This window comes from Rhinopithecus roxellana, chromosome 11 (genome assembly GCF_007565055.1).
Source record: "Rhinopithecus roxellana isolate Shanxi Qingling chromosome 11, ASM756505v1, whole genome shotgun sequence".
Classification (NCBI taxonomy): Eukaryota; Metazoa; Chordata; class Mammalia; order Primates; family Cercopithecidae; genus Rhinopithecus; species Rhinopithecus roxellana.
In genome coordinates, this window is record NC_044559.1 from 93,429,339 (window position 1) to 93,457,184 (window position 27,846).

The 27,846-nt window shown below is 43.9% G+C and overlaps 1 protein-coding gene across 1 annotated transcript in view; it reads left to right on the plus strand.

Annotated features, from left to right (window-relative positions):
• The first annotated feature begins 717 nt into the window (after positions 1-717).
• ADARB2 (adenosine deaminase RNA specific B2 (inactive)) overlaps positions 718-27,846 on the plus strand; it is a 519,216-nt gene continuing 492,087 nt past the window's right edge. The window contains exon 1 of the mRNA XM_010361992.2: positions 718-955. Within this exon, the coding sequence (XP_010360294.1) occupies positions 856-955 (100 nt within the window). The 5' untranslated portion in view covers positions 718-855. The remainder of the gene's footprint in view (positions 956-27,846) is intronic.

The following is a 27,846-nucleotide window of genomic DNA, read 5'->3' on the forward strand; positions in this document are numbered from 1 at the left end:
CACCCCTCAGGGCTCTGTCTCCTGGGGAATTGCAAACCTCAGTCCGTTTCTGAGGAAGTGCGGTCTCTGCATTTCTGAAAGAGGTATTCCCCCCCTTGACACAAGGCGCATGATAATGAATTAACTAGTTAAAAACTGTTGGTTGGAGAAACCCGTTCCTGTGTCTTTCTGAGCAGGGCGAGCCGAGCTGTCCGCGTGGCTGCAGCAGGAGGCCTCGTCCTCCCGGGCAGGGTCCCTCCCGGAGGCTCCCCCGGCCTTTCCCAGACGCACCCGCGCCGCGTCCTTGTTCCCCGGGAGCAGCCTCCCTCCAGCCGCCGGTCCTGGGCGCTTCACCGTCCAAATGGGAGCTGAGTTTGCAAGCTGCCAGGCGGCGGTGCGGCTGGTGCTGCTGCTGATGTCAGAGCCAGAAAGCAGTTGTGATTGGATCTAATTAGACGCTGCAGCAGCAAATAGACAAGCTCCCTGCGTGATTGGCTTCAAAGTGGCTGGTGCCAAACAACTAGCAGAGGCGCAAAAGTAGCCTCCCTGCGCTGGGAGCCCAGAGCAGGAGGCAGAGCCCGCGGGAAGCTCGGAGCACTCCGGACGCCGCGCACCCTTCCCCGCCCTCCCTGACCAGGGAGCAGCTCGCGCCAGACGCCCAGCGGAGGCTCCCAGCCCAGTGGGAGCAAGTCACAGAAAACAATTTGAGAGAGGGAGAGAGACGGTCGGAGCGCGCTCTCCTGCTCAGTCCTGAAAAGTGAGCCGCTCCCGGGTTTGCAACCTCAAGCTTCGCAGCGGCGGCGGCGGCAGCCGGGAAGGAGGCAGGTGCGGGTGCAGGAGGGAGGCGGCTCTGCGCTCCGCGCCTGGGTCTCGGCCATGGCCTCAGTCCTGGGGAGCGGCAGAGGCTCTGGAGGGCTGAGCAGTCAACTCAAATGCAAGTCCAAGAGGAGGAGGAGGCGGAGGTCCAAGCGGAAAGGTAAGGACCTCGTGGCGCGCTGGCCCCTGCACTCTCCATCCCCGGTATCTCCACCCTGGCTTCTGCTGGGGTCTTCAGGCTTGTCTGCTGTGAGCAGCCTCACTTTGGGGTGCTGGCGGGATAGCCGCTCCGTGCAGGGCGCTCGGGAGTTCAGATCCGGTGGAAATGTTTGGGGCCTCCTCGTGCCCAGAGGGGACAGTGAGCAGCCACGCGGTGACATGTTTGAGGGACTAGGACGAAGTGGGGCAAGGGCAGCGAGGAGCTCCTGGTGGACCCCGCGCGTCTCCGGGCCCCGCAGTCCCCACTGGCCGGCAGGGAGGGCACTGCCTTCCACCCTCCGGAGGCCACCTCATCCCCAGGTGCCAGAGGAATTACCCAAAAACGGGGGAACGAGGCCTCGCGCCAGCTACTCCCATCCAAACTGTCCCCGAGGAAGGGGTGGGCGAAGCCCTGCGATCGCCTGCCCAAATTGGCTGGCAGTTTTTACTCAATGTGGTGTCCGTCGATTTGTAAACACTGGAACGTTAAGAGAACACAGGGCTCGTCCTTGGAGAAATAAGCAGAAATGAATATAGGAAAACAGAAAGGAGCATCATATTTTGTTAGTGGTAGAAAAAACCCCGCAAACCAGGAAAGCAGGAAAAGCAGCCGGCTGACAGTTGCCACTGACAAACTCACGCTGTGCCTTGTTACTGATATTCCCGGGCCTGGGCCGTGCTGGAGTTAGTCAATGCTACAGCAAGCGAGGGCTTTCACATTGGGGATGGTGCAAAATTAGCAGTCGCTCCAATATGAGAGCAATGCCCCCACTGCCATTGTCGCCTGCGTGCATGCCAGGAAGGATTAAAAGATTCTTCTCATGCCGACCCTTCTCTCCCAAAGAGGAGCCTGTGTTGTTGTCAGCTCCTGGTGAGCCTGCAGGAGAAAGTTCAGTTCTAATCATGATTTGAAATGTGCCGATTTTTTTAAGTGATGTAGAAGTATAAAGAACGGTTGGGAAAACACAGCTAGAATTTATCAGCTTTGCCAGTTGTTTGAAAGCAGGAGGCAACCTTAGGTATGTTTGGGGTTGTCCATCTTTCCTGGAGAATTTTCATCTGTGCATTGGCCTAAGAGAAGTTTCTACCAGACCGTTTCCTGTATGCTCTCTGTCACCAGGTCCTTTATTGTTTCTTGCAATAATAGAAATTACCCAGACAGTCTGAAGGTATACATGTCAACAGCAAACAGTCATTCATTATGACCTAATGTCAGGAACACTGGGAGACATTGGCCCCTACAACTTCCTCAAAAGGTTTTGGAGCCTTTGGTTTCAGAAGGGGAGTGAGGTTGTGGTTCTCATTTACCTCTCAGCTGCTAAGTGTGCGCTTGCGATTCACTTTGTTGCTTGAAATTATCATTTTGAAACAGACCTGTTAGTGTCCTTCAGAGATAATGCCAACACAAAGTGGCACTGATATTGAGAAAGTCACCGGACTGAATAATGAATACGACTTTTAGAAGAGGAAAAAGGAAGCATCATCTTTACACTTCAAGTGTTCACGTTTCCCAATATTTTTGATTAGTCTGTTTAAATATTTAGAGTTGAAGAACGTGGAGTAATAGTTCACAATAATGCAGTTTATAGAAATATAAACTGGAGGAAAGTGTTGCCTTTCTCCAGATTCACTTGCCTTACCATGAAACATCAGTCGTGCTAGCTTAGGAAGTATTCAGTTTAGGGGAAAAAGGAAATCTGGGGAAAGACTTCATTTGCTGCAAACTTAACTTTAGTGATTCAAAATAAAACTCCTATAGCAAATATGTCCATACCTTGATTATTTTGAATATATCAAGTCCCTCAATTTTCATAGCCAAAAATGAAACCAGAAAGGGCATTGAGGATTTATACACTGATTTCTATTACGAAGAGATTTCTGGTGTGCAGGAGAATTTCCCATGGCACCTGCTGGCAGCTATCTTGATAGGAAAGTGAAATCAAACTGCTAAATATTCAATTTTGGGGGAAACGTTAACCATGTAGATGTACCTGATCAAATTAAAAGGTAACATAGCCAGCTAAGAGACACATTAAATACTTATTTGCATTTTCCTGGGAATTGATTACTTCATCTATAATACCTAGTTATTACAGATTTTTTTATTTTATAAAAAAAAGGCGAGTTTAAATTATGTCCTAATTGTCATGAATCTTAACAACCATAAATGAATAGAATAACCTCAGCTTTTAAGCTTATCTGATATTAAAACTCTATACTTGCCACAATTTAAAATCCACGTGTGTATGAGAGACTGTGAAGGAATTCTAGTGTGTCTCTATCAGGTGCTAACTGAAGACGTTGATAGAAGCACAAAGTAAGGGCTGTCTTATTAGGGGAATAAAGACAATTAAGATAATGCTGACCCTCTTGCCTGTGAGATGTGTGTTTCCACCTAGTCTAAGGGACAAGAATCATTTTTGAAGACGCATGATAACTTTTAGTTTCCCAGTGTGGTGACATCTGGCTCCTTTTCTGTGTGTGACTCTGAGAGTGACTTTGGCATGATACGCTTCTTATCAAAATGATCTGTGAGCCCTGAAATAAAGCATGCCGAGGCTACAGCTGAAGTGTGGTCAGGACACAATACTTTCATTAAATGCAATCCATAAATATTATTCTTGCCTGTGGAAGGTATATTTTAGTTACCATGCCACAAAGGAAGCTGTATGTATCTTTAAAAATAAAAAAATAAAAATTAAAAAAACCTTCGTCACAGAATATGACTTTCAGGCATTATTTGGCAGGAACCTGTATTTTTCTCTCAGAAAAACTTCAAAGAAGATTCTCAGAATATGTCTCCCCACACATCAATCCTACTTCTGTTATTTTACTGGGACCTAGTGTTGTACAATTTTGCATTTTGTGTGTTATTTTTCAGTAGGGACTTTCTTTTAGAAGTTATTCATAAATGGTTTAAATTTTTTATGTAAATGAAAAAATGCCAAAATTTGACTCTCATATGAGAGAAAAACAAGCTGCTATAAAAAAAAAAAAATGTGGGAAGGACAGGGAAAACCTTTCTCATTTTCACATCAATGGCAAAACAATGTTCATATCCCATGACACATGCCAGACACGTCAGTATGTCCCGCGCCTACCTCATTCAGAGGCGTTGGGAAAATAATAGCACTTGGAGTTTATGAAGACTGTTACCTGCCATCACTAAATACCCACAGAGTTCATTTCTCACAGAGAGTAACAGGAGATTGCACTTTATTTTATAGTTCTTGGTAGAATTATACAAGGTAATTATGTACAACCAAATCCATATTATGTGGTTATGGAGAGTAATATCTGCCTGTATTAGAAATAGCTCAATGCGTGTTATAAAAGGATACATTTTATCCAAAAAATAATAAAGGAAAAGGCTTAAAGATTTTGTTTTGTTAGTATCAGTTCAACCAGGTAGAATAGAGGCAGAACTCATCAAAACAGTACAGTATATAAAAACAAATCACTTTAAAATATGCCAGTAAATCTCTGAACCCTGGGATAACTTCAGGGTAATACGTATGAGGAATTTCTTAAATGTTTTTAGTTATTAAAACGGTGCATATATTCTGTTTTGTCTATCTGTTTTTCCCTCTTTTGTGAATGTATTTTTTCTAAAAGGAGCTACGCATTGGCATGAAAGTCATTTTGCAAATGAACTATTTTTAATCTTCTACCCATTACTGTGTACAATGTATAAAATGACTGAAGTTTCCAGAATTTTTCTTTGAAAAAGGCTCTTTCAAGGCAAACATACTTGGAAATAGATTGAGAGCCAATCCAAAATCAGCTGCTTCCACAAGGTACTTTGAAGGCTGGGGTTTTGGAAGCGGCGTGTCAATCCTCATTAACTGGAAAGGGGAAGGGGCTTCGGGAGCCACTGGCCATGCAGGATCCGCAGTTATCCGGGGCCACTCGGGTTGCTTTTGAGCTTTGGCACAGGACACCTCTTTGAGGCATTTGACAGCAAAATAAGTTAACTTGAAATTTAGGTATTGTTCTAGAGTGGTTGGTTATACGAGTTTTAGAAACTTGAAGATGCATTTTGAGCACGAGGTAGCTCTATAAAAGTAAAGCCATGAGTCATGGGAAGGTGTGGGGAACGGGCAGGTTGCTGAATGTTGTGAAATGCAAATAAAAAGTTGGCAAAACGAACAAAATAAGTCGAGCAGATGGATGGCAGACGCCGGCTTGCTGTGAAATGAAAATCCATGAAAAATTAATGAAATAGAAAGATTGTGCTGAGGATGGGGGCAGAGCGGCCGTGGGCTCCGCAGGCCCTGCAATGCCACCGTCGTCCCCGCCGGTGTCACCCTGGCTGGCGAGGGACACAGCCCTGCACCGCCCGCCGGAGCCCCACATCCTCCGCTTATCTCGCTCACAGACAGCTCAGGAGGAAGGGCTGGATTTCGTGATAAAATCAAATTGATTCAACCGTTAACCAGCATCTAATTGTGTGGTGCTTGTTTTTTTCCTCTTTCTCTTTTTAAAAAATTTGTATTAGTGCCTCTGGTTTCTAGTGACCCGTGTAATAACAGTAATTGGAGATTGCTTTAAGGGCATTAGATATGATGAACAAGTTTGAATGCAGAATAAAAATGTGGGATTCATGTATCCACAGCTAAACAGGGGTGAGTCGGTTCCTGCAGAAGCACCAGCCCAGAAGAGCATTATGTAAGGAAACACAGAAAAGGAAATTGTCTTTTTTTTTTTTTTTTGGAGGCATGGAAAGATAACTTATGCCCTAAAAGCTTTTAATGTTCAATTTTAAAACTATACATATATATATAGTATGATATATATACACACATACATATTATATATATACATGTATATTACTGTGTATGTATGTATATGTATACACACGGTAAAAACAGCCGAAACATTTGAGCAATTTTTATACTTCCCTACTTCTTTTTCCAAAATAGTAGAAAATGAATGTCAGTATTTTTGCAGTATGAACAATTTTGAACAACTCCTAAAACCAAAATTATTGTAATACTCTGCTTCTCATCATTTAAAAATATTGTATCAAAATAGATATTGCAGTTTTAAATTTGGTTCTTAATTACTAGCTCACAAGATGTCTAAAAGGATAATTTTCCACACTGTAAGCGAGACTTTAAAAGTGCCTCTTGCCATTTTGAAACCGAATATGCGAATAAAGGTGAATGAATGCCAAGTGAACTATGAAAAGCCTGGCTGCCCTTCACAGAATATTCAAACTACTGCATGTTGACGCCGTCTCTGTGGTTAGGATAGCTCAAGAAAAGCAGCACGGGGCTGCACCCTGCCTGGTGTGTGGCCACGAACCCTGATTCGTGTTGCTAAGTATTTGTGAATAGAATGAAACTAAATTAACCTCTATCTTTACAATGAAAAGTTTTTCCTCCGCTCAGAGAAACAGATGCTGCTTAATACTTGATTTTTCAAAGACAATTGTTTATTCCTAGCTTTTGATATACTATACCTACATTAAGAGTGTACCAATATCGAATAGAGACATTACATTCAAAAAGAGAAGAAACAATGCTTATCAAACGTTTGGTTCACAGGGACAGCTAATGGGCTCTGGTGAGACTTTGGAAAACAGGAAGGGAAGGGAACATTGAGAAATTTAGGAACTTGGAACCAGGATTCCTCTTCTGCTCACATATGTTACTGTCTCGGTATCAAGACATCCCTGTTCAGCAGTTAAAGTTGGGCTTTTATTTACTCATTTATTTGATGTAAAAGGAATGGAGGACGGGGCTGTTTTATCTGATTGCTTGCCTGACGTTGTTTAAGCAACACCCTAGCAAACAGGGCTCTTAGGCCCTGAATCTCCATCTGCAAATTTTATGAGTGAATCCATTTTCCCGGAAACCACATCCAAATATTAGCAACTTAGAAATTGACATGTTTGCTTTTTAAGAGATCCACAATATCCCTCCAGCCCCCAAAATTTGGCCACTTGCAAAGATAGCAGACTTTTCTGAAGAATGATCTGTATTTGGAAATAAAGAGTTAATCTGACTTTCCCAGGCCCTCCATATGCACTGAGGATATTTAATCACCTTTTATTCTAGTCATAGGTTTTGAGTAGGAAGAGCAGCAAAATAATTACATTGTATTATTTTATTGATGGTGAATGAATACAGTTAGTTAGTTTCTGGCAGCAAAATGGTAAATCCTCTTTGGGTTATAAAATACATATATATTGGAATTAAGCTGTTTAAATTACAAAAATGATCAATAGTTAATGTTCATTTTTTAAATCTCAAAACATAGCAGACAGGTCATCTAAATTCCATCTTTATATTAAGGAGGGGATTTTATACTTAAGAAATAGTGTCCAATAAATCATGCATTCCTATAAACAAAGAAGAGTAGCACGTGTGCTTAAGTTTGAAGAGAAATATGATATAAATGCTCAGGTGACTCAGATTTTAAGGAAATTTATTTCAACTCTCTGAGAGGTGAAATTTTTGAAAGCTTTTTTGAGCTGTGTACGGTTAAAATTGTGGAATTGAGGGTGGTTTCGCTGAGCTGCTTCCAAGGCAGAGGGCAACTAGGACCCTCGTGTTTGTGTAACCGAATGGCTAATTCGGTTCTGATACAAATAGTCACACCAGCCGAAGCCTCACGAGGAACAGAGGCACACTGTGTACGAGCAAATTCTCCCATGGATCAGAAAGAGAAACCCAGCAGTGGGGAGGCAAAGGTGAAAGAGGGCAGTTATTATTTTTAGTGTTAAGGACCATCTCACTCCTACGGATCTTTAACTCAAATCTGGCCACATTCATCACTGCACGTCTTTTTAACGGTGCCAACGACAGATCACTCATTTGCAAAACAGGTCCAGGTTTCTCTCTGTGGCTGTTGTTTTGCCATTTGGATAATAAATAAAACGAACATTGCTCAGAATCTCTTTGTAAACCTTCCTTTCTAGGGCCTCTAATAGATGGAGTGAATCTTACGCGCAAATGATAGCTCCACACCTTCAGGTGGTTTGCACATCATGGAAAGAATTCCCTTAAACCCCTTAACCAGGATGTGCTTTGGAGAATTTATCGATTTAATTAATCTGTGCTGCTCCATTTATTTGAGATGAAGTCTTTGATTCTTGTTTCCCACTGCCGACAGACGGAAGCTCTGCCTCATCATTTTGTAATGTCTTACATGATTTCTCAAATACGTCTTCTCAAATGTGGTATTAAAATAGGATGGGGAGCTCAGTTCTCAGAAACTGGAGCCTACTCCTACCTTAAAATGATAACCCAAGTCAAATCTCTTCTTATGGCAAAAACCAAACAAGAGTAGAGGTCCTTACTGTTTCTAAGAAGCAGGACTTGAGATCCGTAGCAGGAGAGCTCAAAGCATATACCTAGGGCACCAATAATGATTAAACAAAAAGCAGGTTTTATTAGTTTAAGTCCACCGGAAGTACAAAAATGTCCTCTCTTTAAAATAATTGCAATATTTCCTAAAAGTGTAATTGCATTTGGAAAAAAAAATGCAATTTAATAAACATGACAGAAACATCAGCAGAATAGATTTTGACCTCCTCCAAACCCCAAGTCTGGCTGGGTTCACTCATCCCTGTCTGGAGCAGATGCTATGCTCACATCAGGCTTATAGCTGTGAAAATAGCTGCGTTCTTAAAGGAAGTACCTGTCCTCTTTGTGTTAGACTGTGTTCAGGACTGAGGAGGAAACGTAAAATATATACAAGCTCAGACACTATCTGATGTGTATAATTAAAAAGGACATTGTTTTTATAAATTTGGGGATCTACAAAATTTGTTCTTTTTTTTAAAAAAAAAAAAGAGCCTTTTACTATTCCTTAGGTAAAGAAAAACATGGGTAGCCTAATTTAACTACAGACACAAAGATCTTTTATTCATGCTTCAATTCTAAATGTTACTAATGTTAAAAGGACTATCTGGTAGTCCTTTTAAAAGGACTATCTGGATTCTCGAAGGATTCTAACAGAAAGAGTTTTCAATCCAAAATATATGGTTCAAGGAGAAATTTTGAAAATTCTAAGAATTCTATGCCAATTTTTTCTGAAGAAGAAATAATTTTGAGATAGTTCTCAAAATCTTTGAGACTGTTGGAGTTCTAGGAAAACTACGAGGACAAGCAGTAGCTTTTGAAAAAACTCCAAGACAGTAGCATGAGGGATACAGAAACTTTGACAGCCCTGAGTGATACTGAACTGAGAGCAAAAGCTGTTGCCTCTAGAAGTATAACAGTGTTGATGTGTAGCAAAGCGTTATTCCAACATCCTTATACTGTTTCACTTTCAGGAACTAAAGATGGGTATATATTCAGCACTGACTGACATGCAGGGAAATATTTACTTAAGAAGCATTTAGGAAGATCAGGTTCTTGTTTTTAAGTATAACAAATGTGAGAGTTCGTATAATTTTATGTAATCACCTGAGTTTTTAATCAAATTTTTGCTTCAGGGAAGTTAAATCATGACATGGGCTCTCTTATGTAGGTAATGAATGGAAGGCATGCCATTACCATGTGCACTTGTGTGTTTGTGCAGATGTCTAATATATGCATGCAACGTAGAGGGATGACGGACTCAAGAGGTAAAGCACAAAAGCATTTATTCAAATAGAAAATGTTGAAATATTAAAAGACTCCCCAGCTCCAGAGCAGCAGCAGTCTAATATAAACATTACAAAAATCATGTAGAGAAAGAAATCTTTACTGAACCTCCGAGAGCACAAATTCTTTAGGAGGTGGTGAAACAGATTATTGGTTTGTGACTGTGTTTTAGAGTATGGAGAGAAACACTGATTGCTTAATTGTAAAAATTCCAAAACATCGTTGTTTAAAGTCTCCCTTTGTGCATATTTTACATCAAGTGAAATAAATCTTTTTGTCGTTGCCACTAATAAAAAAGTAATCTATCTTCTTACATCATAAAACAAAAGAGAAACCACCACCACACTGGTATGAAGGAAGGGATTTTAATAGAGAGAGAAAGAGAAAGAATAACTTCCAAGTTTCTTCTTGTGCCTGATTAAATTTCATCTTTCTTACATTTTGTTTTATGTGGCTACTAATACAGAAAGGATATTTTATTTTATTTTATTTTTATTTTTTATTTTTATTATACTTTAGGTTCTAGGGTACATGTGCACAACGTGCACGTTTGTTACATATGTATACATGTGCCACGTTGGTGTGCTGCACCCTTCAACTCGTCAGCACCCATCAACTTGTCATTTACATCAGGTATAACTCCCAATGCCATCCCTCCCTCCTACCCCTCCCCACAACAGGCCCCAGTGTGTGATGTTCCCCTTCCCCAGGACACTTGATTTTAAAGTATGGTGCATGCTATCCAATTCTGCTCTGTTTGCAATTTTGCCTTAAACATTATATGTGTATTTAGACAAAAACTGTATTGAACACAAGTCTTATTTATTTATTTATTTATTCATGCGCCTACTATGAGAGAGGCAAAGAGTGAGGCACCACAATGACACCAGCAACAGGAGTGGATGTGGCCCTTCCTCCTGAGCTTCTATTGTTTATGAAGATACAGAGGCACACACAGGAAATCCAAACAGGGAACAAAAATAAGCTTCCGTGATCTCATCACTATATACACACACACACACACACACACACACACACACACACACATACACACACACACATATATACACACACACACACATATACACACACACATATATACACACACACACACATACACACACACGCACACACACACATATACACACACCCTATACATACACACACATATATATAAATTATCATCACATGGGCTTACAAAAAATAGATTTCTATTGTACTTCCTTTATTATAGCAAGTGAAAGTTCTTTATAAAACTAAACCGTTAAAATATAGACCCCTTTAAGTTTGAACATTTCTATTCTTTCTACAATATCAAAACATAGTAGCTACTCAATTAAAACCCACTGAGAAAATTGATTGCGTTTTTGTAATAAGAATTTCTTAAAGAAATAGCCGGAACACTCTGGGAGAAGGGAACATTTTCGGGGGAGGCTGTGGAGAGGTGGGCTGAGCTGTGGTCTTTTACACAGGACAGCACTCAGTGTGGAGCAGGGTTTGGGGGTGGCATCCACGAGCTGCCCTTTGAGGTGATGAAACTAGCAGAGAAGACATCTTCCTTGGCTCTTGCTCCGTGAGGTTCCCCGCAGGTGTGGGTGCAGGTGGTGCTTCCCTCTTTGTTGGGATTTCTCAAGAATGGGGGCCACCATCCATATCTCTGGGCTCCCAGAAATCAGTATAGTGACTGTCTCGCTGTACCCCATGAATGCATGCTTGTGGTAGAATTCATTATCAGATTTACATTGTACATTTACAAAGGGCCCTGTCGGGTTTATTTTTAAGTCACAGTTATGTAAATTGGAGTCTGTCCATTCAGCAAACATTTACTGAACACCTTTCGTTGTCAGTCACTGTGCTACATGGTAGAGATGAAGCAGGAACAGAAACTCTAGACCATGTTCTAAAAACGCCAGAGAGCAAGTGTGAATGTGATTTGCCTTCTCCGTGGTCTCTAATGCAGATGGGCGCCCTCGCTGTCCCCCAGGCCCTCTCCCTGGCCCCTCTCCTGTGCTTCCAGTGTGGACCCCTGAGGTCTCCCTGGTAAGCACACACACCTCTTTCCTGAATGTACAGCTGCTCTCCAGTCTCCCTCACCTGCAAGCAGGTCTCCAGCTCCCCAGCTATGGAGAGCCAGGCACTGCCCAGTGCCCAGGGCCCTCTGGCTTCATACAGCTGAGGGCAAGTACTGCCTGCCTATCTCATGAACAAGTCTGGCAGCTGGGGAAACTGAGGACTCTGACTCTCAATAGAGCATGGCGTCGTTTGTGACCAAGGACGGCATCTCTTTGCCTGGAGGTCGGTCTTGTGAAGCAGGATATACACTCATCTGTCTCACACAATTTACAGAGTCATCCATAGACTCAAAAAAGGTGCTGGCAGCGCCGCCTCCACGCGATACTGCGGATATCGGATAGGGAATGGAAAAGGCCACGGTCACCCAATGTGAATGGTCCCTCATTTCTGTGTAGACAGCATGTCTCTTGGTCTTCCTTATCTTATTAGATAACTTTGGAATCATATCTATTACCTACCATCCATCTATCTACCATCTACCTTACTGATCTGTCATCTGTCATCTAGAATCTAAACTATCTGTCTACCATCTGTTACCTCTTCTCTCATACACACTAACCAAGCAGGAGACCTATGTGGGAGCTACACCCAAACGCACCATAGAAAATAAATAAAATTCTGTAATATGTGCTGCTTGCCTAGGCTCTGCTCATTTTTGGCTGCAGGAATATCGGCTGCAGTAGTTGGGCAGAGATCCTTACCCCTAATAGTACTTAGTAATGCTTCAAAACTTGAACATCAGGGAAACTAAAAATGTGAGTTGCTAAACTGGAAATCAGTCAATAGATTGAATGCTGTATACTGTTTGTGCATATTTATGCATAATCAATGATCAATTAAACACAGTAGAATTCTGGGGTTAGCACCTGTACTCTTCACTATGAAAACATTTTATCCATAGTCCAGTGTGTCTGAGGAAATGGCCTTCATGCCTCTCTCCCCGGGGCTTCTCTCCTTCCTTCGGTTGGGGCTGAGCTGGTTCCTTGGTGTTTCCCAAGACAGCTTCCCCCGCGCCTCTCCAAAGGTTAGTGTCTTGTGTCAGCGTTCTTATCACTCATATCAAAAAGCACATCCGCGGCTGAGGACATTCCAACTTCAGATTCGAGTCCTGCCGCGTGGCCTTCTGTCCTGGAAGTGAACGTCTTTGCTCCTGGCTCTCTCGGGTGCTGCCCTGGGTGGGGTGGGTGGGGGAAGGAGTCGTTCCCCGGCTGCGGGGTCCTGGGCGTCTCTTCTGGGGGGCAGGTGTTCCGCCTCTGCGGGGTCCTGGGCGTCTCTTCCTCTGGCCTGCAGGACTCACTTGCGAGTGTTTTTCCTGTGACTCTGAAGCAGTGACATGTGATTTATCCTGATGTATTTTTGCAAGATGGAATGACAGTCTATTCTGGGCTCATGTCAGAAACAGGCCCCTTACCCTTGGTGGAGAAGAAATCAATAGAACCGCGTGTGTGCCATGGCCCTGTGACATCGCGGTGGCTGCTCTGGTTAGGAGTCAGGGACCTGGCCCTTTACTCACATCCCAGGCAAAAGTATATGAACTAAAAATTCATGAGATTGGATGTATCTATTTTACAGCACGTTAACGCAGCCCCTGAGGTGAGCACGATGCAGGGAGGACGTGTCCTGGCAGGTTCATCTGGTTGGGACTCTCCTGCTCTGCAGGGTCCACGCACCAGTCAGGTGTGAATCAGTGCAGTGCCTCTGTTTAACTGATTGTCCATTTGGCCCTTAGGCAATAGGAGCTAAAGATTAAAAACTAATATTTACTGAGCCCTTATCCTGTCCTAACAGCTTCGTGTGCATTGCCTCATTTAATCCTCCCAACAGCACTACAAGGCGGTGACATTTATTGTCTTCATTTTACAGCATTGGCGTGGAGAGGTTGCAGCAAGTACCCGTGGCCCCTCATCAGGCACTGTGGCTGTCCACGTTCTCCCTGACCACACCCCTGCTTATTAAAGCTCTGAGGCCCCTTCCTACGTTACATCCTCTCTCCCACAAAGGGTAGATGTGGCTAGGGTTCCCCATTTTGAATATGGAACTTCTGGACCAATTTCTTCTTTCCTTTGGTTCTTCGTTTATTGCTCTATGGGACCTGAAGCTCTCACAGGACCCCGCCAGGCTGTGGCTCACTGAGGCAGAGAGCACAGTGGGACCCTGGCCATGGAAATGAGGAGCATCATCACTTTCTGTCAGGGACCCAGGGTGACAGGCAGGCCCCGCTGCTCACACGAGGAGCCTCCCAGGCTGCTGGGGTTTGGGGGACTGGCTCTGATGGAGATGCTTTCGGGGGCTTGATACATCTGGCCCTTGGGAACAAAGACAAACCAGGCAGGAGACACGCCCTGACCTCTCAGGGAGAAGGGTGCTTTCACCCGATCATGTAAGAGTGTCCTTTGACACCAACAGGGCGCAGATAACAGCTCTTTACAGTTAGAATAATTAGCCAGGCAAGAACTGTGCACCTCATGCTTCTCCATGGGCCAGATACAGAGCTGGGTACAGCTGAAAAGCCAGCAGCAGAAAAAGCCCCAGTCCTGCGGACACACAGGCACCTGCACACGCTTTTAATCTTGGCTGCACGCTTTCAGCTGTATGTTTTCAGCTTCATTTTACCTCACACACCTCTTTAAAGACCCCATCTTCAAATACGGTCACGCTGTGAGGCACCACAGGTCAGGACTTAGATGTATGAACTGTGGGGGAATACCATTCAGCCCGTGACAGAGAGAAAACCGCAGACATTCACCTTCGGAAACATTTTCTGAAAACTAAAGCTTATGGTTAGGGTAACAGTGCCCTTTTCCCAGAAACATTATCTCTACCTCAATAAGGGCCAGAAAATTCATAAATCCCATCTTCAACCCTGTACCATCACTGCTAGAGAAACCAGGGTGAGAAATACTTGTAGAATTGAACTAACCACTGATTAGGTTAAATAACGTCCAGAAAATTCCCCTTGATTTCTTTGCCACGCGGTGTCCTCTAACGGGGTGGTTCAAAGCTGAGTGGTTTTATTTCATTCCGCCTTTTGATTTCTCCCTTCCTGGCCCTTTGGAAGGTGCCCATTTCTCATGAAAGGTGGAGAGAACTGCCGTGATCCTAAGAAGGGCTGCTGTCCCCTGTGCAGCTGGCAAGCGGACCGTTCTCACCTCTCGCTGACGGCTCTTTTCCCAGGTCGGGTAGGGTCTGCTTCATAACTCTCTTATGGGGAGGTTAACAGGACCTAAGACACCATCAACTAAAATGTGTCTGTGTCTCATGGAGGAGGGAAGTGAGGCCCAAAGAATGCAAGTGGCTACCAAAGAAAGCGAGATGGTGAGAGCAAGCCTGGATCAGAGCCTGGTCCCTCCAGCCCCACCGGCTGCTCTTTGCTTAAGAAGGGACCAAGGCCCTGGAGTGGGATTGAATAGGTGGGTTCAGAAAGGCCACGGGGAGAGCTCAGGTCCCCAGAGGACAAGAGCACAAAAGTCAGGAGCAGATGTTCTCTGGGCAATGTAGAGTGAATCGCCACTTAGAAAAGACTCCGCTGGAAGCTCTTCCATGTTGCTCTTAAAACAGAAGTCTCAGAAAGCGGTGGCCGTAAAAGCTACATCACGGGACCATGACACACAAGGGCCTTCTGAGAAGGGGCAGGCACTCCCGTTTCCAGGGAAATACTGAATAGCGTGCAGTCCAGCTCACACCTTAGTGAGCATGTGTTGTCCACACCTGTGTGTGTGTGTATGTGCGTGTGTACACATGTATAAGAATATAGGACATCTTAGCGTGTGTCCACATCTGTGTGTGCGTGTGCGTGCGTGTGTGTGCATGCACATGTATAAGAATATAGGACACCTTAGCATGTGTCCACACCTGTGTGTGTGTGCCTGTATGTGCATGTGTACACATGTATATGAATACAGGACACCTTAGTGAGTGTGGGTGTGCACACCTATTTCTGTGTGTATGTGTGTGTGTACACATGTATATGAATATAGGACACCTTAGTGAACGTGTGTGTGCACAACTGTGTGTGTGTGCGTGAATGTGCATGTGTACACATGTATATGAATATAGGACACCTTAGTGAGTGTGGGTGTGCACACCTGTTTGTGCATGTATGTGTGTGTGTGTACACATGTATATGAATATGACACCTTAGTGAACGTGTGTGTGCACACCTGTGTGTGCATGTGCATGTATGTGCATGTGTACACATGTATATGAATATAGGACACTTTAGCGAGTGTGGGTGTGCACACCTGTTTGTGTGTGTATGTGCATGTGTGTGTACACATGTATATGAATATAGGACACCTTAGTGAATGCGTGTGTGCACACTTGTTTGTGTGTATATGTATGTGTGCACACATGTATATGAATATAGGACACCTTAGTGAGCGTGTGTGTGCACACCTGTTTGTGCATGTATGTGCGTGTGTGTGTACACATGTATGTGAATATAGAATACCTTAGTGAGCATGTGTGTGCACACCTGTTTGTGCGTGTATGTGCATCTGTGTGTGTACACATGTATATGAATATAGGACACCTTAGTGAACGCGTGTGCACACTTGTTTGTGTGTATATGTATGTGTGCACACATGTATATGAATATAGGGCACCTTAGTGAATGCATGTGTGCACACCTGTGTGTGCGTTGTGTGTATTGCATGTGTACACATGTAAATGAATACAGGTAAAGATACACGCATGTATAGGCACACTCTGCTGTACTCTTGCTTAAGTAGCATCAATCATACACCGTTTTGATCTGAGGGTTAAAGGAAACTGTAGAGGTCGTTGAACTAAATTCAGATAGGCAAACATCTTCATTTTTTAGATATCTATATAAGTACATTGAATTCCAAAATAATTGTTAATTACAGCACAAGGTGAAAACCTTTAAGGAATGCAATGAATTAAGACGAGAGGTGAGGGAATTTTTAATTCTATTTCCCAAAAGAAAAAGAGAAAAAATACGAAGCTGATGTGCTATCAAGAAATGCAACAAAATACAGCACATGATTCATTCAGTGGAACTAAATGTGAAAATTGCAAAGTGTACTTCTCAGGTTGATATCCACGCTTTGGGTTACTGGGCATGTAGATTTACAATGCGGACCTACTGCATTCCCTTGTGCGTCCCTGTGTGTTTGTGTAGAGGATACTTTCATCCACTTGCCTGCATGAACAAGAAGTCACTTCCGAGATTAACTGGTTCAGAGTCAGTGCTGGTAAAACACGGTGGAATTGAAGCCACAGGTAAATGTGCATGTTCTATTTTAAACTCAGTGAGTCAATGAATGAAAAGTGGATTACAGAAATAAATTTGGATGCGCAATAATAACCAGGACATTTGAACTCACTCTAAGTGACTGATGCCCCAAGTGTGAATTTAAAGGTTAAGTAAGTGCGAACCTCCTACGAAAACATGTTGTAACCTTGCAGCACTCCCACAGTGTCACAAAGGTTTACAGTGAAATAGAGTCTACACAATTTCTGACATACCAACTGACTGAAAGAGCTCTTCCCATCTGTTCCCAATCTTACTTATAAAGTCATTTTACATAAACACTCACAGGTAGGGTTTCTGAGATTTAAACATTTTAAACATTTAAACACAGTAAACAAATCCCCGATTCTTGGTGGCATTTTATTTGCAATGGGCCGGTATCAATCCCTGATCGCCAGGAATGAGAGCTCCCCTCATGCCGCTGAACTTGGGCAAGGGTGTAGATGGACACAATTTCTCTAGACCCCTCTCCAGTCAGTTCTGTGGACCCCAGGAGCCCTGACCAAGGGCTGGGATGAGGCCAAGGCTGAGGGTAGATGAAAGCACAAATGCTGTGTCCCTGAGATCCAGAGCTCAGTCCAGAACAGACACATCATTGAGACAATATTGTATGTTACACTGAGGCCACACAAGACTGTCTGCACACCCGGCTTAAATGGGCTTTTGTAAGCTTTGCTGCTGTTGCAATAATGCATAAAATTCTTTATGTGTAAAATACCTTCCTATGCAAAGCTCCAACTGACTTCCAGCAGAAATCACTTGCAATCTGCGTACCTAAAACTAAATTTGTCCAGTGTGTGTGTGTGTGTGTCTTTGCACGCCATATGATGTGTGTGCACACAACAAGCCCACCTAATTTAGTATAGATAGAATCCCTCTAGATGAAAACTACATGGGGAAATATAGAAAACACGCCAATAGCAAGCTGGTGCTTTTAATGTCTGTGTTTGACACTTGTCTTTTGAGAATTACTTTACGTCAACATCAACATTCGTTTGGTCTTATCTGAAAACATATGCCAAAATGGCACCTCTTGCAATATTTTGGTTTGTATTCTTCTCCTTATTGCTTTATTTTTTAAAAGTGACTTGAATTATTTACATAATTTTGATGATGATGCATTAACTTCTCTGCTGGGGCCAGGGCCCTTCTCTCTACTGACATCCCCTCAAGCAGAGGAAGGCCAATCTTGAGCTGGAGATGTAGGTTTGTCAAATTAATCTCTTCTTGCATTTCCTTCAAGCGAGTGCTGGCCTTGCTTTCAGTTATGTTAACTGTATTCTTCCTTGTAAAGTTCCACAGTTGAATTCCCTTTTTTGAAATCATCTTCATCCGAACAATGGGAAGATGCACGTTCAAGGTGGCTTTGTGCAGGGAGAGGTGACACGCACCTTTGCTTTCGGAAAACCTTCCAGACAGAAGCACTGCAGCGAACCAGTGCCGCCAGGACATCAGGCACACACACATTAATAAACGTCTTTTATACCAGCTCCTCTTCTTTTTCCATATGATATTCGTTGCTGCCCCAAAATTTGCCTTGGGTGAGCTTCCCGCTCCTCCAAATGTTTTGCCACAGGGTTTCCATGTGTCCAGGTGGCCCAGAGGCCCCCGTGTGCTCCTGCAGCGTGGGCCAAAGTAGAAATAATGTCCCATTTCACACGTGAGGCAGTAGCCCATACAGTCCTATACCACATCATCCACGAGACAATACTAATTACTCTGCTAAATATCCAAATAAAGACCTCCCCTAGATCTCTCTTTAGGCAATTTTTTTTTTTTTTTTTTTTTTTTTTTTTTTTTGCCATCTACAAGTTAATCTATTTTTTTCTACTTTTATTTTAGATTCAAGGGATATTCAACTTTTATTTCAGATTCAGTCAACATGAGTGAGTTTGTTCCCTGAATGAACTGGGTGCCGCTGAGGTTTGGTGTAGGATCTTGTCAGCCAGGGAGTGAGCATAGTGCCTGGCAGTTTTTCAACGCTTGTTCTTCTCCAGCCCCTTGTGGTGTTCCCAGTGTGTGCTGTTCCCATCTCTGTGTCCATGAATACTCAGTGTTTACCTCCCACTTAGAAGTGAGAACATTTGGTATTTGATTTTCTGTTCCTGTGTTAATTTTCCCAGGGTAACGGCCTCTAGCTGCATCCATGTTGCTGCAAAGAACATGATTTTATTCTTTTTCGTGGCTGCATTATATTCCACAGTGTATGTGGACCTCATTTTCTTTATCCAATCCACCATCTATAGGCACTAGATGGATTCCATGCCTTTGCTATTGTGAATAGTGCTGCGATGAACATTCAAGTGCATGTGTCTTTTAAGCAGAACGATTTACTTGGGGGGGTGGGTATACACCCAGGAACGGGATTGTTGAAAGGTAGTTGTGTTTTAGGTTATTTGGAAAAGTTGGCTGAGCGAATTTACATTCCCACCAACAGTGTATAAGCATTCTCTTTTTTCCATAGCTTTGCCAGCATCTGTTATCTTCTGCCTTTTTATCACAGCCATTCTGACTGGTATGAGATGGTATTGCATGGCGATTTTGATTTGCATTTCTCTAATGATTAGTCGTTTTCAACGTTTTTCATACGCTTGTTGATCGCATGTTTGTCTTCTTTAGAGAAAGTGTTTGATCATGTCCTTCGCCCATTTTCTAATGGGGTTGTTTGTTTTTTGCTTGTTGATTTGTTTAGGTTCCTTATAGATTCTGGACCTTTGTTGGATACATGGTTTGCAAATATTTTCTCCCAATCCATAGGTTGTCTGTTGCTCTGTTGATAGTTTCTTTTGCTGTGCAGAAGCTCTTTAGCTTAATTAGGTCCCACTTGTCAATTTTTGGTTTTGTTTCTTTTAGCAATTTTTTATCAAAAGGCCACCATATAAAATGCTTCTGATTCAATGGAGCTAAGGAATAAATTAGTTTATTCTGTAAATATTATATATTCAATTTAGAAGGCATTGTTTTTTCTGAAACCCAAAGATTTGAAATGTTGCATTTCATGAGAGAAGAATCAGTGGTGTAAAATGATGGGATCCCAATTTGGAGAGCAAGAGAATAAAAGAGTGTGTGAGACTATCGTGCCCTGAGATGTTATAGAAGGTAAAGGTGGCCGGGCATGGTGGCTCACACCTGTAATCCCAGCACTTTGGGAGGCTGAGGTGAGTCGATCACCTGAGGTCAGGAGTTCGAGACCAACCTGGCCAACATGGTGAAACCCTGTTTCTACTAAAAATACAAAAATTAGCCAAGTATGGTAACACACACCTGTAATCCCAGCTACTACTTGGGAGGCTGAGGTGGGAGAATTGCTTGAACTTGGGAGGCAGAGGTTGCAGAGAGCTGAGATCACGCCACTGCACTCCAGCTGTCTCAAAAAAACAACAACAAAAAGAAGGTAAAGGTAAACTTTTAGGCAGATTATACAGTTAAGAAAAATAGGAAAATCTGACCACCACAATCAAGGTAAATTTCCAAAGTTCCTTAATTCAGAATCAATTGAGATGGAAAGGCAAAGTCTCTCATCTTGCCAACAGGCTCAGGGACAGTCCCGGCCACAAGAACCTCAGTCTGGGAGCGGAAGTCAGTGCCTGAGCCCCCTCCTGGGAGGGCAGAGTTGGAAACACTACCGGGGTGCCTGGCCTCTGCCTGTCAACTGGGTCGTGCTGCCCCACTAGGTAAAGCAGCTGTGAAGACCCTGGCCCCTGCCTTAGGGATGCTCAGAGCCGTGTTGCTGGTCCACAATCTCTAAACGCCCCTCGCCGTCTCATTCCTCCCACAGGGGCAATGCTGACATGCAGGCAGGGCAAGAGGTACAGGACAGCCCAGCATTTGCAGAGATACTCGATTGTGGACTCACACGGAGGCATGCACACACAGAAGGGCAAGAATGACATTTTGGGTCAGCCCTGGGGCTAGCATGTTCATTCCCCACCATGTTCCCAGGGCAGTGGGGCCACAGGTGCCCAAGAACACTGGGAGGAAGCAGCCTCCCTACCAGCAGGAGCTCGGCCGTCCACATGTGTGGGTGGGACCACGTTCTGGATGATTCCTCCAAGTCACAGGCAAGGAACATGGACAGTGGGAAGAGCTAAGCTCCAGAATCAAAAAAGTGAGACCAAATATAAGTTTCCCCAATTGTAACTATTTTAATTCCATATTTTTAGTTTCTGCCCCGGCCACCACCTTCTTGTAATGCGTGTTAGGTTTTCTCAGCGTGGTGGAAACAGGGACTTTCTGCTGCTGCTGTGTTTGTGCCTGTTGGTTCCCTCCCTTGCTTTTTTCCTTCGTTAGCATTTTTCTAACTATATTATTCGTAGGCTTGTGGATTTGATGTGCCTGCATTATATTGTTCTAATTCCCGTTAAAATATAAGATGGCATTTAATACATGTTTAAAAGTTTTTCACATGCCACCCAAAATCAGCTTGCAAGCCACCCTTGGCCTGCATACATATTGAAAGAGACTGGTGTCCAGGCGTGGAGGCTCACACCTGTAATCCCAGCACTTTGGGAGGCCCAGGCAGGTGGATCACTTGAGGTGAGGAGTTCAAGACCAGCCTAGCCTACATGGAGAAACCCCATCTCTACTAAAAATACAAAAATTAGTCCCGCATGGTGGTGTGTGCCTGTAATCCCAGCTACTCCGGAGGTTGGGGCAGGAGAATCGCCTGAACCCAGGAGGAGGAGGTTGCAGTGAGCTGAGATGGTGCCATTGCACTCCAGCCTTGGTGACAGAATGAGACTGTGTCAAAAAAAGAAGAAAGAAGGAAGGAAGGAAGGAAGGAAGGAAGGAAGGAAGGAAGGAAGGAAGGAAGGAAGGAAGGAAGGAAGGAAGGAAAAGAAAGAAAGAAAAAGGAAAGAAAAGAAAGAGACTGGAGTCCCTTCTCACTCAGGGTCTCAGAGTGAGGACCCGTCTGAGGAGTGGGTGCAGAGGGACGTTCAGACCTGCGGTGCTGTCAGGACGGACTTGTCACTAACACAGGCCCAGCTGCCCGGGGTCCCCAGGGTTTCCCCCACTCAGATCCCTGCATAACCAAATACACAGGGCCCTGGACAATGTTTCTGCCCCAAAATTGCTCGAGAAATAAATGGGCCAGTCTGTGTCTGCAAATGGAAAGAGCTCAGAGATTTAAAAACAAAAAGCCAAAAAAAAAAAAAAAAAAAAAAAAACACACACACTACAAACCCAAGCAGAGACAGAGGAGGCCGACTTCCCGTCTCGGTCATGATCAGAATAACATGAACGTGTGGCGAAGCATGCTCTCTAGGAATTTTAGGGGTGCCTTTAGCCCTTCCAATCCCAGTGAATTCAAAAGGCCTGCATGTGGTTTATTGTTATTCAAGGTATATGTGAACTTTAGGCTTATTTTGTAGACTTTTTTCTTGCAGATATTCTCTACAGTATAGCTCCTTGATAGTCATAACGGATATATTCTCAGAGATCTCAGAATCGTAAATCTGCCAAAGCTTCCATGGCATGCCACTTCGACTGTGGAATGGAGTAAAGTAAAATTTCCAAGTCAACTTTCATGTAATATGTATATTTATTTTTTTAAGTTTGAGGTATTTTGCTTTATATAAATGTATCAGGTTGCTTTGCTGTAAGACTTCTTAGAGGTAATGCACATTGAGAATCCCCAAGGAGAAGAGACACGTGCCATGTTTTCCAAACTTATCTCAACCTTAAACAACTTTTTGGGAGGGAACGACACATTAATGCTTCACTTAATATTAGCAATCAATGCAATAAAATTAGGAAACGCTCAAATGATTAATTCACAATATCAAGAACTTTCACTGGCTGCTTCATAATGGAGTTGGCTACCAAATAATCCACAATTTTTATTTTGTCTGAAATGTCTATTGCCTTTCTAAGGATCATACTCTTTTTAAATCTTTCGCACCTTCTTCATGACTGTCTCCAGCTGTATTGGACAAATGTTTATCATTTTCTGGCTCTTCAGAGTCTAAAGCACCTTTCTGCCTGGGGCAGTCACAGGGGCTGCCCAGTGTATTTTTGGAACTCAGCTGGCGTGCATGAGTCGTGCTGGAACATACAGGAAGAACTGAGTCAGCAGTCGGGTGAGGAGTGTGCACAGCAGGTGCGCATGAATAGTTGTGGAATATGCAGGGGGCACCCAGTTAGCAATCGGGGGAGGAGTGTGCACAGCAGGTGTGCATGAGTCATTGTGGAATATGCAGGGGGCACCCAGTTAGCAATCGGGCGAGGAGTGTGCACAGTAGGTGTGCATGAGTCGTGATGGAACGCGCAGGGCACACTGACTCAGCGGTGGGGAGGGGAGTGTGCACACAGCAGCTGGGCGTGAGTTGTGGAACCCACCGGGTGCACCAAGTTAGCAGTCGGGAGAGAAGTGTGCACTGCACCACTGGCAGGCAGCATTCCCTGCAGCCCTGCTGCTGTTCAGAAGGGTGTCCAGAGCTTGCACCAGCAGCTGGGACAGAGGCATGAGCAGTGGTGTTGGCGGCCACGGCCTCACTGTGCTGGAACGCAGCTCTGGAACTTTCTGGAGCCTCCTGGCTTCCTCAGCAGCACCAACTGGTCGCTCTAGGAGTGTTCTGTGTACTTCTAATACCTGCTTTTTTTTTTTTCTTAAAATTAATGGGTTTAGTTTCAACTGCTTAAAAACATGAACTAGCATATGATTTTCTTCTCAGGAACTTTGCAAGATGATAGAAGAAGGCCAGATGTGGAAACACTGGGGAGAAGCAGATCTGGAGCCACTGGCTGGGTTTCTGCTTCGGGATACTTAAGCTTTCCTACATTTCCTAGATTTGGGGATCAATTTTCATCTACAATTTTTTAAAATCACATTTAATATTAAGCAAACTTGAAAGTTTCTCAATTAGTTAATCAAAATCTATTTGTACAGTAGAAAACAAGTATTGAAAATATGCTTAGTGACTTTTTTTCATTTTCAAACCCTACTTATTTCCAAAAGTTATTTCATAGGGCTACCAAAAAAGGCATAGATTCAGTTCTGCAAATGGAAATACACTTCCAGATAGAATGGAAAAACCTGCAGATAATAAGGCTACTGCAACTGAGCATTGGATGAAATGCTGGGCTTCCTGGCAGCCAAGGTGAAAAGGAAAACATAATGATTTAGAGCCCTCTTGTTTTCTAATAAAAGCAATCAAACCAGGATGTCAAACCACAGAGAGAAAAGAATTAGGTTATCTGACTTAGGAAAGAATGAGAGCAGATGTCACTAATTGGCTATGATGATGACAAAATCCCCCTGTTAAGGCTTCACTAAAGTGTCTGGCTTTTAAGTAGCTGGTTCCAACAGGCTGTCCAGTGAGAAGCAGCTATAAAATGCACACCTGGGTAAATGAAAGAGCTCACAGGCTTCATGGAGTCACTTTCTATGGTTCAGTTGGGCATGGAGGTGTCAGGACTGCAAAGGCAGGTATTGATCTTCCTGCCTTCTGTTGCAGGAGGGTATGTATCTAAAAGAGTGAAACATAAGTAAAATTACTTAAATAAGAAACATAAGAAGGGAGTTAGGACCCAGACATAGCTTTTACCACTTCAGGCTGAATACACAGAAGACTGTTTCCACAGTTTGAACGTGTGCACAGATTCAAAAAGGCTTTAAAGGGGCATTGGCTGGTTTAGATGTGTGCCTGGAGGCCAGTTTTGACCAATGAATTAAAGACTCCGTGCAGATGAGACATGCCCATTAGGTGAATTATTTTAGCTTTGGTTTTTGATAAGTGAAAGAGGGATTGGAAATTAGCCTTAAAATATATGGTGCCTACATTCTGTTTGGTCCTCATGCCGGTTCTAGATAGCGACACTCACACATAGTTCATGAAGGTGCTTCACAATGCAGCTGCGAATGCAATCTAAATCGTCCAGCCTTCCTCCACCCGGTAAAAAGTTCATCTGGAACACTGACTGTCATACTTCAATTCCTGGCGTCCAATTTTAAATAGAAACTTCTGAAATGTCCATTGGTTTTTGTGTGATTGGTTTTAGTACCAATCTAGCCCAAGGAATACCTTCCTCTCAAATTTTCTAGACACGTTTTCCCATCAAACCCTTTTTGAAACAATGAAACATCTTTTTTTTTTTTTTTTTTTTTGAGACGGAGTCTCGCTCTGTCACCCAGGCTGGAGTGCAGTGGCCAGATCTCAGCTCACTGCAAGCTCCGCCTCCTGGGTTCACGCCATTCTCCTGCCTCAGCCTCCCAAGTAGCTGGGACTACAGGCGCCGCCACCTCGCCCGGCTAGCTTTTTTTTGTATTTTTAGTAGAGACGGGGTTTCACCGTGTTAGCCAGGATGGTCTCGATCTCCTGACCTCGTGATCCGCCCGTCTCGACCTCCCAAAGTGCTGGGATTACAGGCTTGAGCCACCGCGCCCGGCCGAAACATCTTTTAAGTGAAATCACACCCAGAGTCTCTTTGTGCAAGACAAGGAACTAAGCTTTTCCCTCAGAGCGCCAGGAAGCACGTTCAGTAGGCCACTGGATCCCCAGGCGTCTGACCCTGACCCACCCTTGTATGGCAGATATCGTTTTATGTACGTCTGTAGCCAGAATCCTCCAACTTGGCACTCTGTGTGTCCTCAAGGAAGTGAGGACATGCAATACATTGACAATTTGCTTTAAAGTGACAAGGGTGACTTTGATCTCTCCATGTTCCCCATGGGACCGGAGCATGGCACTTCACCCATGGAGGTATCCAGGTACCGCAGCAGGATAAATTCTGGCCATGGGGCTTGTTTAACAGGCTTCTTCAGCCCCGGTACTGAGGTTCACTACACTCTCTTCCCATTGCTTTTTGGCCAAATAGAAGAGTATTGTGGCTTGGCCAATGCTCTTTGAAACCCCCTGGAACCCACATGAGAAAGTCTTGCAGCACCATCCTGCTGGGACCATTTACACCCACGGAGCGATGGCAACTCTGTTTGTATTTATCAAGAGTCCACCTGGCTCCTTTCCCACCTCCTTCACCAAGCTCCACCCCCTGCCCATCCTACTGTAATATCCTGGGAGCAGCACTGCCGGGATTAATGTTCTAATGTTCTTAGAATGGCCAGACAGTTCTGTGGTAAGGTGGGTGGATGCCAGTCCGGGGAACGGAGGATTTCATCCCACGCCCTGTAGGATCCACTTAAGCTTTCTTGAAACACATTAACTGAATGGGACTTTGCAGGTTCCGCCTTCGCCTCCCATCACCCACACCTCCCCAGGTGGGTGCGGTCCCCTCCCTGGCACACAGGTGTGAGTGGTACCCTCCAGGCGCCCCATGTCTGCAGCCTGGGTTCTGATGGCCCAGGGTCCTCCATCGCCTGTCTCCTAACAACCAAAGCTTTTTTCTCAAACTGGCCGCTATTAAAATCTGATGTCAGCTAGTTGGCAAGTGGAAATGATTTGATAGACTGTTCCACAGGGAAGTACACATGACTGATGAAAACCATGCTGTCAGGACTAAGGAGCTGCATGTTAGTAGGAAAAATCATTTTTGACCAATGCAGTGAAAGTAATGGTGGTTTCAGTAACTGGAATAGCTTTCTGGGTAGGATAAGGGGGTTTTTCCCAGTCCTCCCGGGTTGCTCCCCACAGACCACAGCCAGTCCAGCTTTGAGAATACACAGTGTGCCTGCCCTGTGCTTCCACACAGCCTCTCCTCACGCAGAAGGCACACAAAGAAAAAAACCAGCAAATTCTGCAATACACCTCGTAACTTCTTACCTTTGTATAAAACTGAAGCCATCAAACTAGGTAATTCTTGCCTGCTAGAGCTGTGTGAAATCTTTCAAATATACTAATTTTTACATAATAAAAAAACTTGCATTTCTGCTAGGCTACGTTGTAAAAAATGCGTTTTTAACAATTACCATGTGTCAGGAGATAAGCAAATATTGAGTCATAAAAAGAAAATAGTCATTGTCACTCAGGTCTTTGTCCTGGAGGAAGTTTCATGCATGAATTTGAGAACATGTTTTAAATACAGCTTTGAACATTATCAGCTGTTGTATTTTCTTAATGTATCTTACACATTGATAATTTGTAAATGTATTTTTACTGGGTGTATTTTGAGTAACTAAAATTGTGAGCATTTGGAGAAGGCTGGAAAATCCAAAGTTAACATCCATCTAACATTAAATGGATAAGCTACCCAGAGAATCGGTCTGGGTTTTAAGTCCTTATCAGGACGCTCTGGGGGGCATGAAAGCATGATTCAGAGTTGCATGAAATTCCAGGCAGCTATGAGAATTCTTCTAGAACCTGGAATAGCCTGGAAATGTCAGAGCCTACTCTTACCCTAGTCCTTATAAAGGCGGAAGCTGTGCGTGTAAATCTGACACAGCCTGGGCAGGAGGGAAGCTCTTTCATCCCTTCTTTTCATGAGAAAGAGAAAGAAGTCGTTAGTCTCAAGAGCTCTGGCAATGCCTGTAACTCCTATTTGTTGGAAGCTATCACACAAGACACAACTGTGTTCCTGAGAAATGAGGAATTGCCTCGGATCACACAGCGGGAAATCAGCTCCAAAGGTCTCCAGCTCTCTCGTTATTCTCACCTTTTCTTCTATGTCAAGTGGAGGAAAACACCTTAGTAAGGAATCCCCTATGAGATTATATTCTATATCAAAGAGCAGACGAACAAAATCAGTGCCAAATATCAACATTCCCAGTGCTCCCATCAGCTATGGTGGTGCTCCCAGAAACCATGCTGGTCCTGGCCAGGGGTAGGAGTTTCCCGGGCGCGTCCTTCACAGCGGGGGCCTCAGCATGGCGCCAGGCGTCTGGCGGGTTCCCCTCCAGATAGGAGACCTTGACTTTGTCCTCAGCAGGTGTAAGTCAGCTCCCCACAGGCCGAACAGGAAGGACTAATGCCTGAGATCCAGCCCTGAGCTTTCAGACCGGGCTGCCTGGCATCC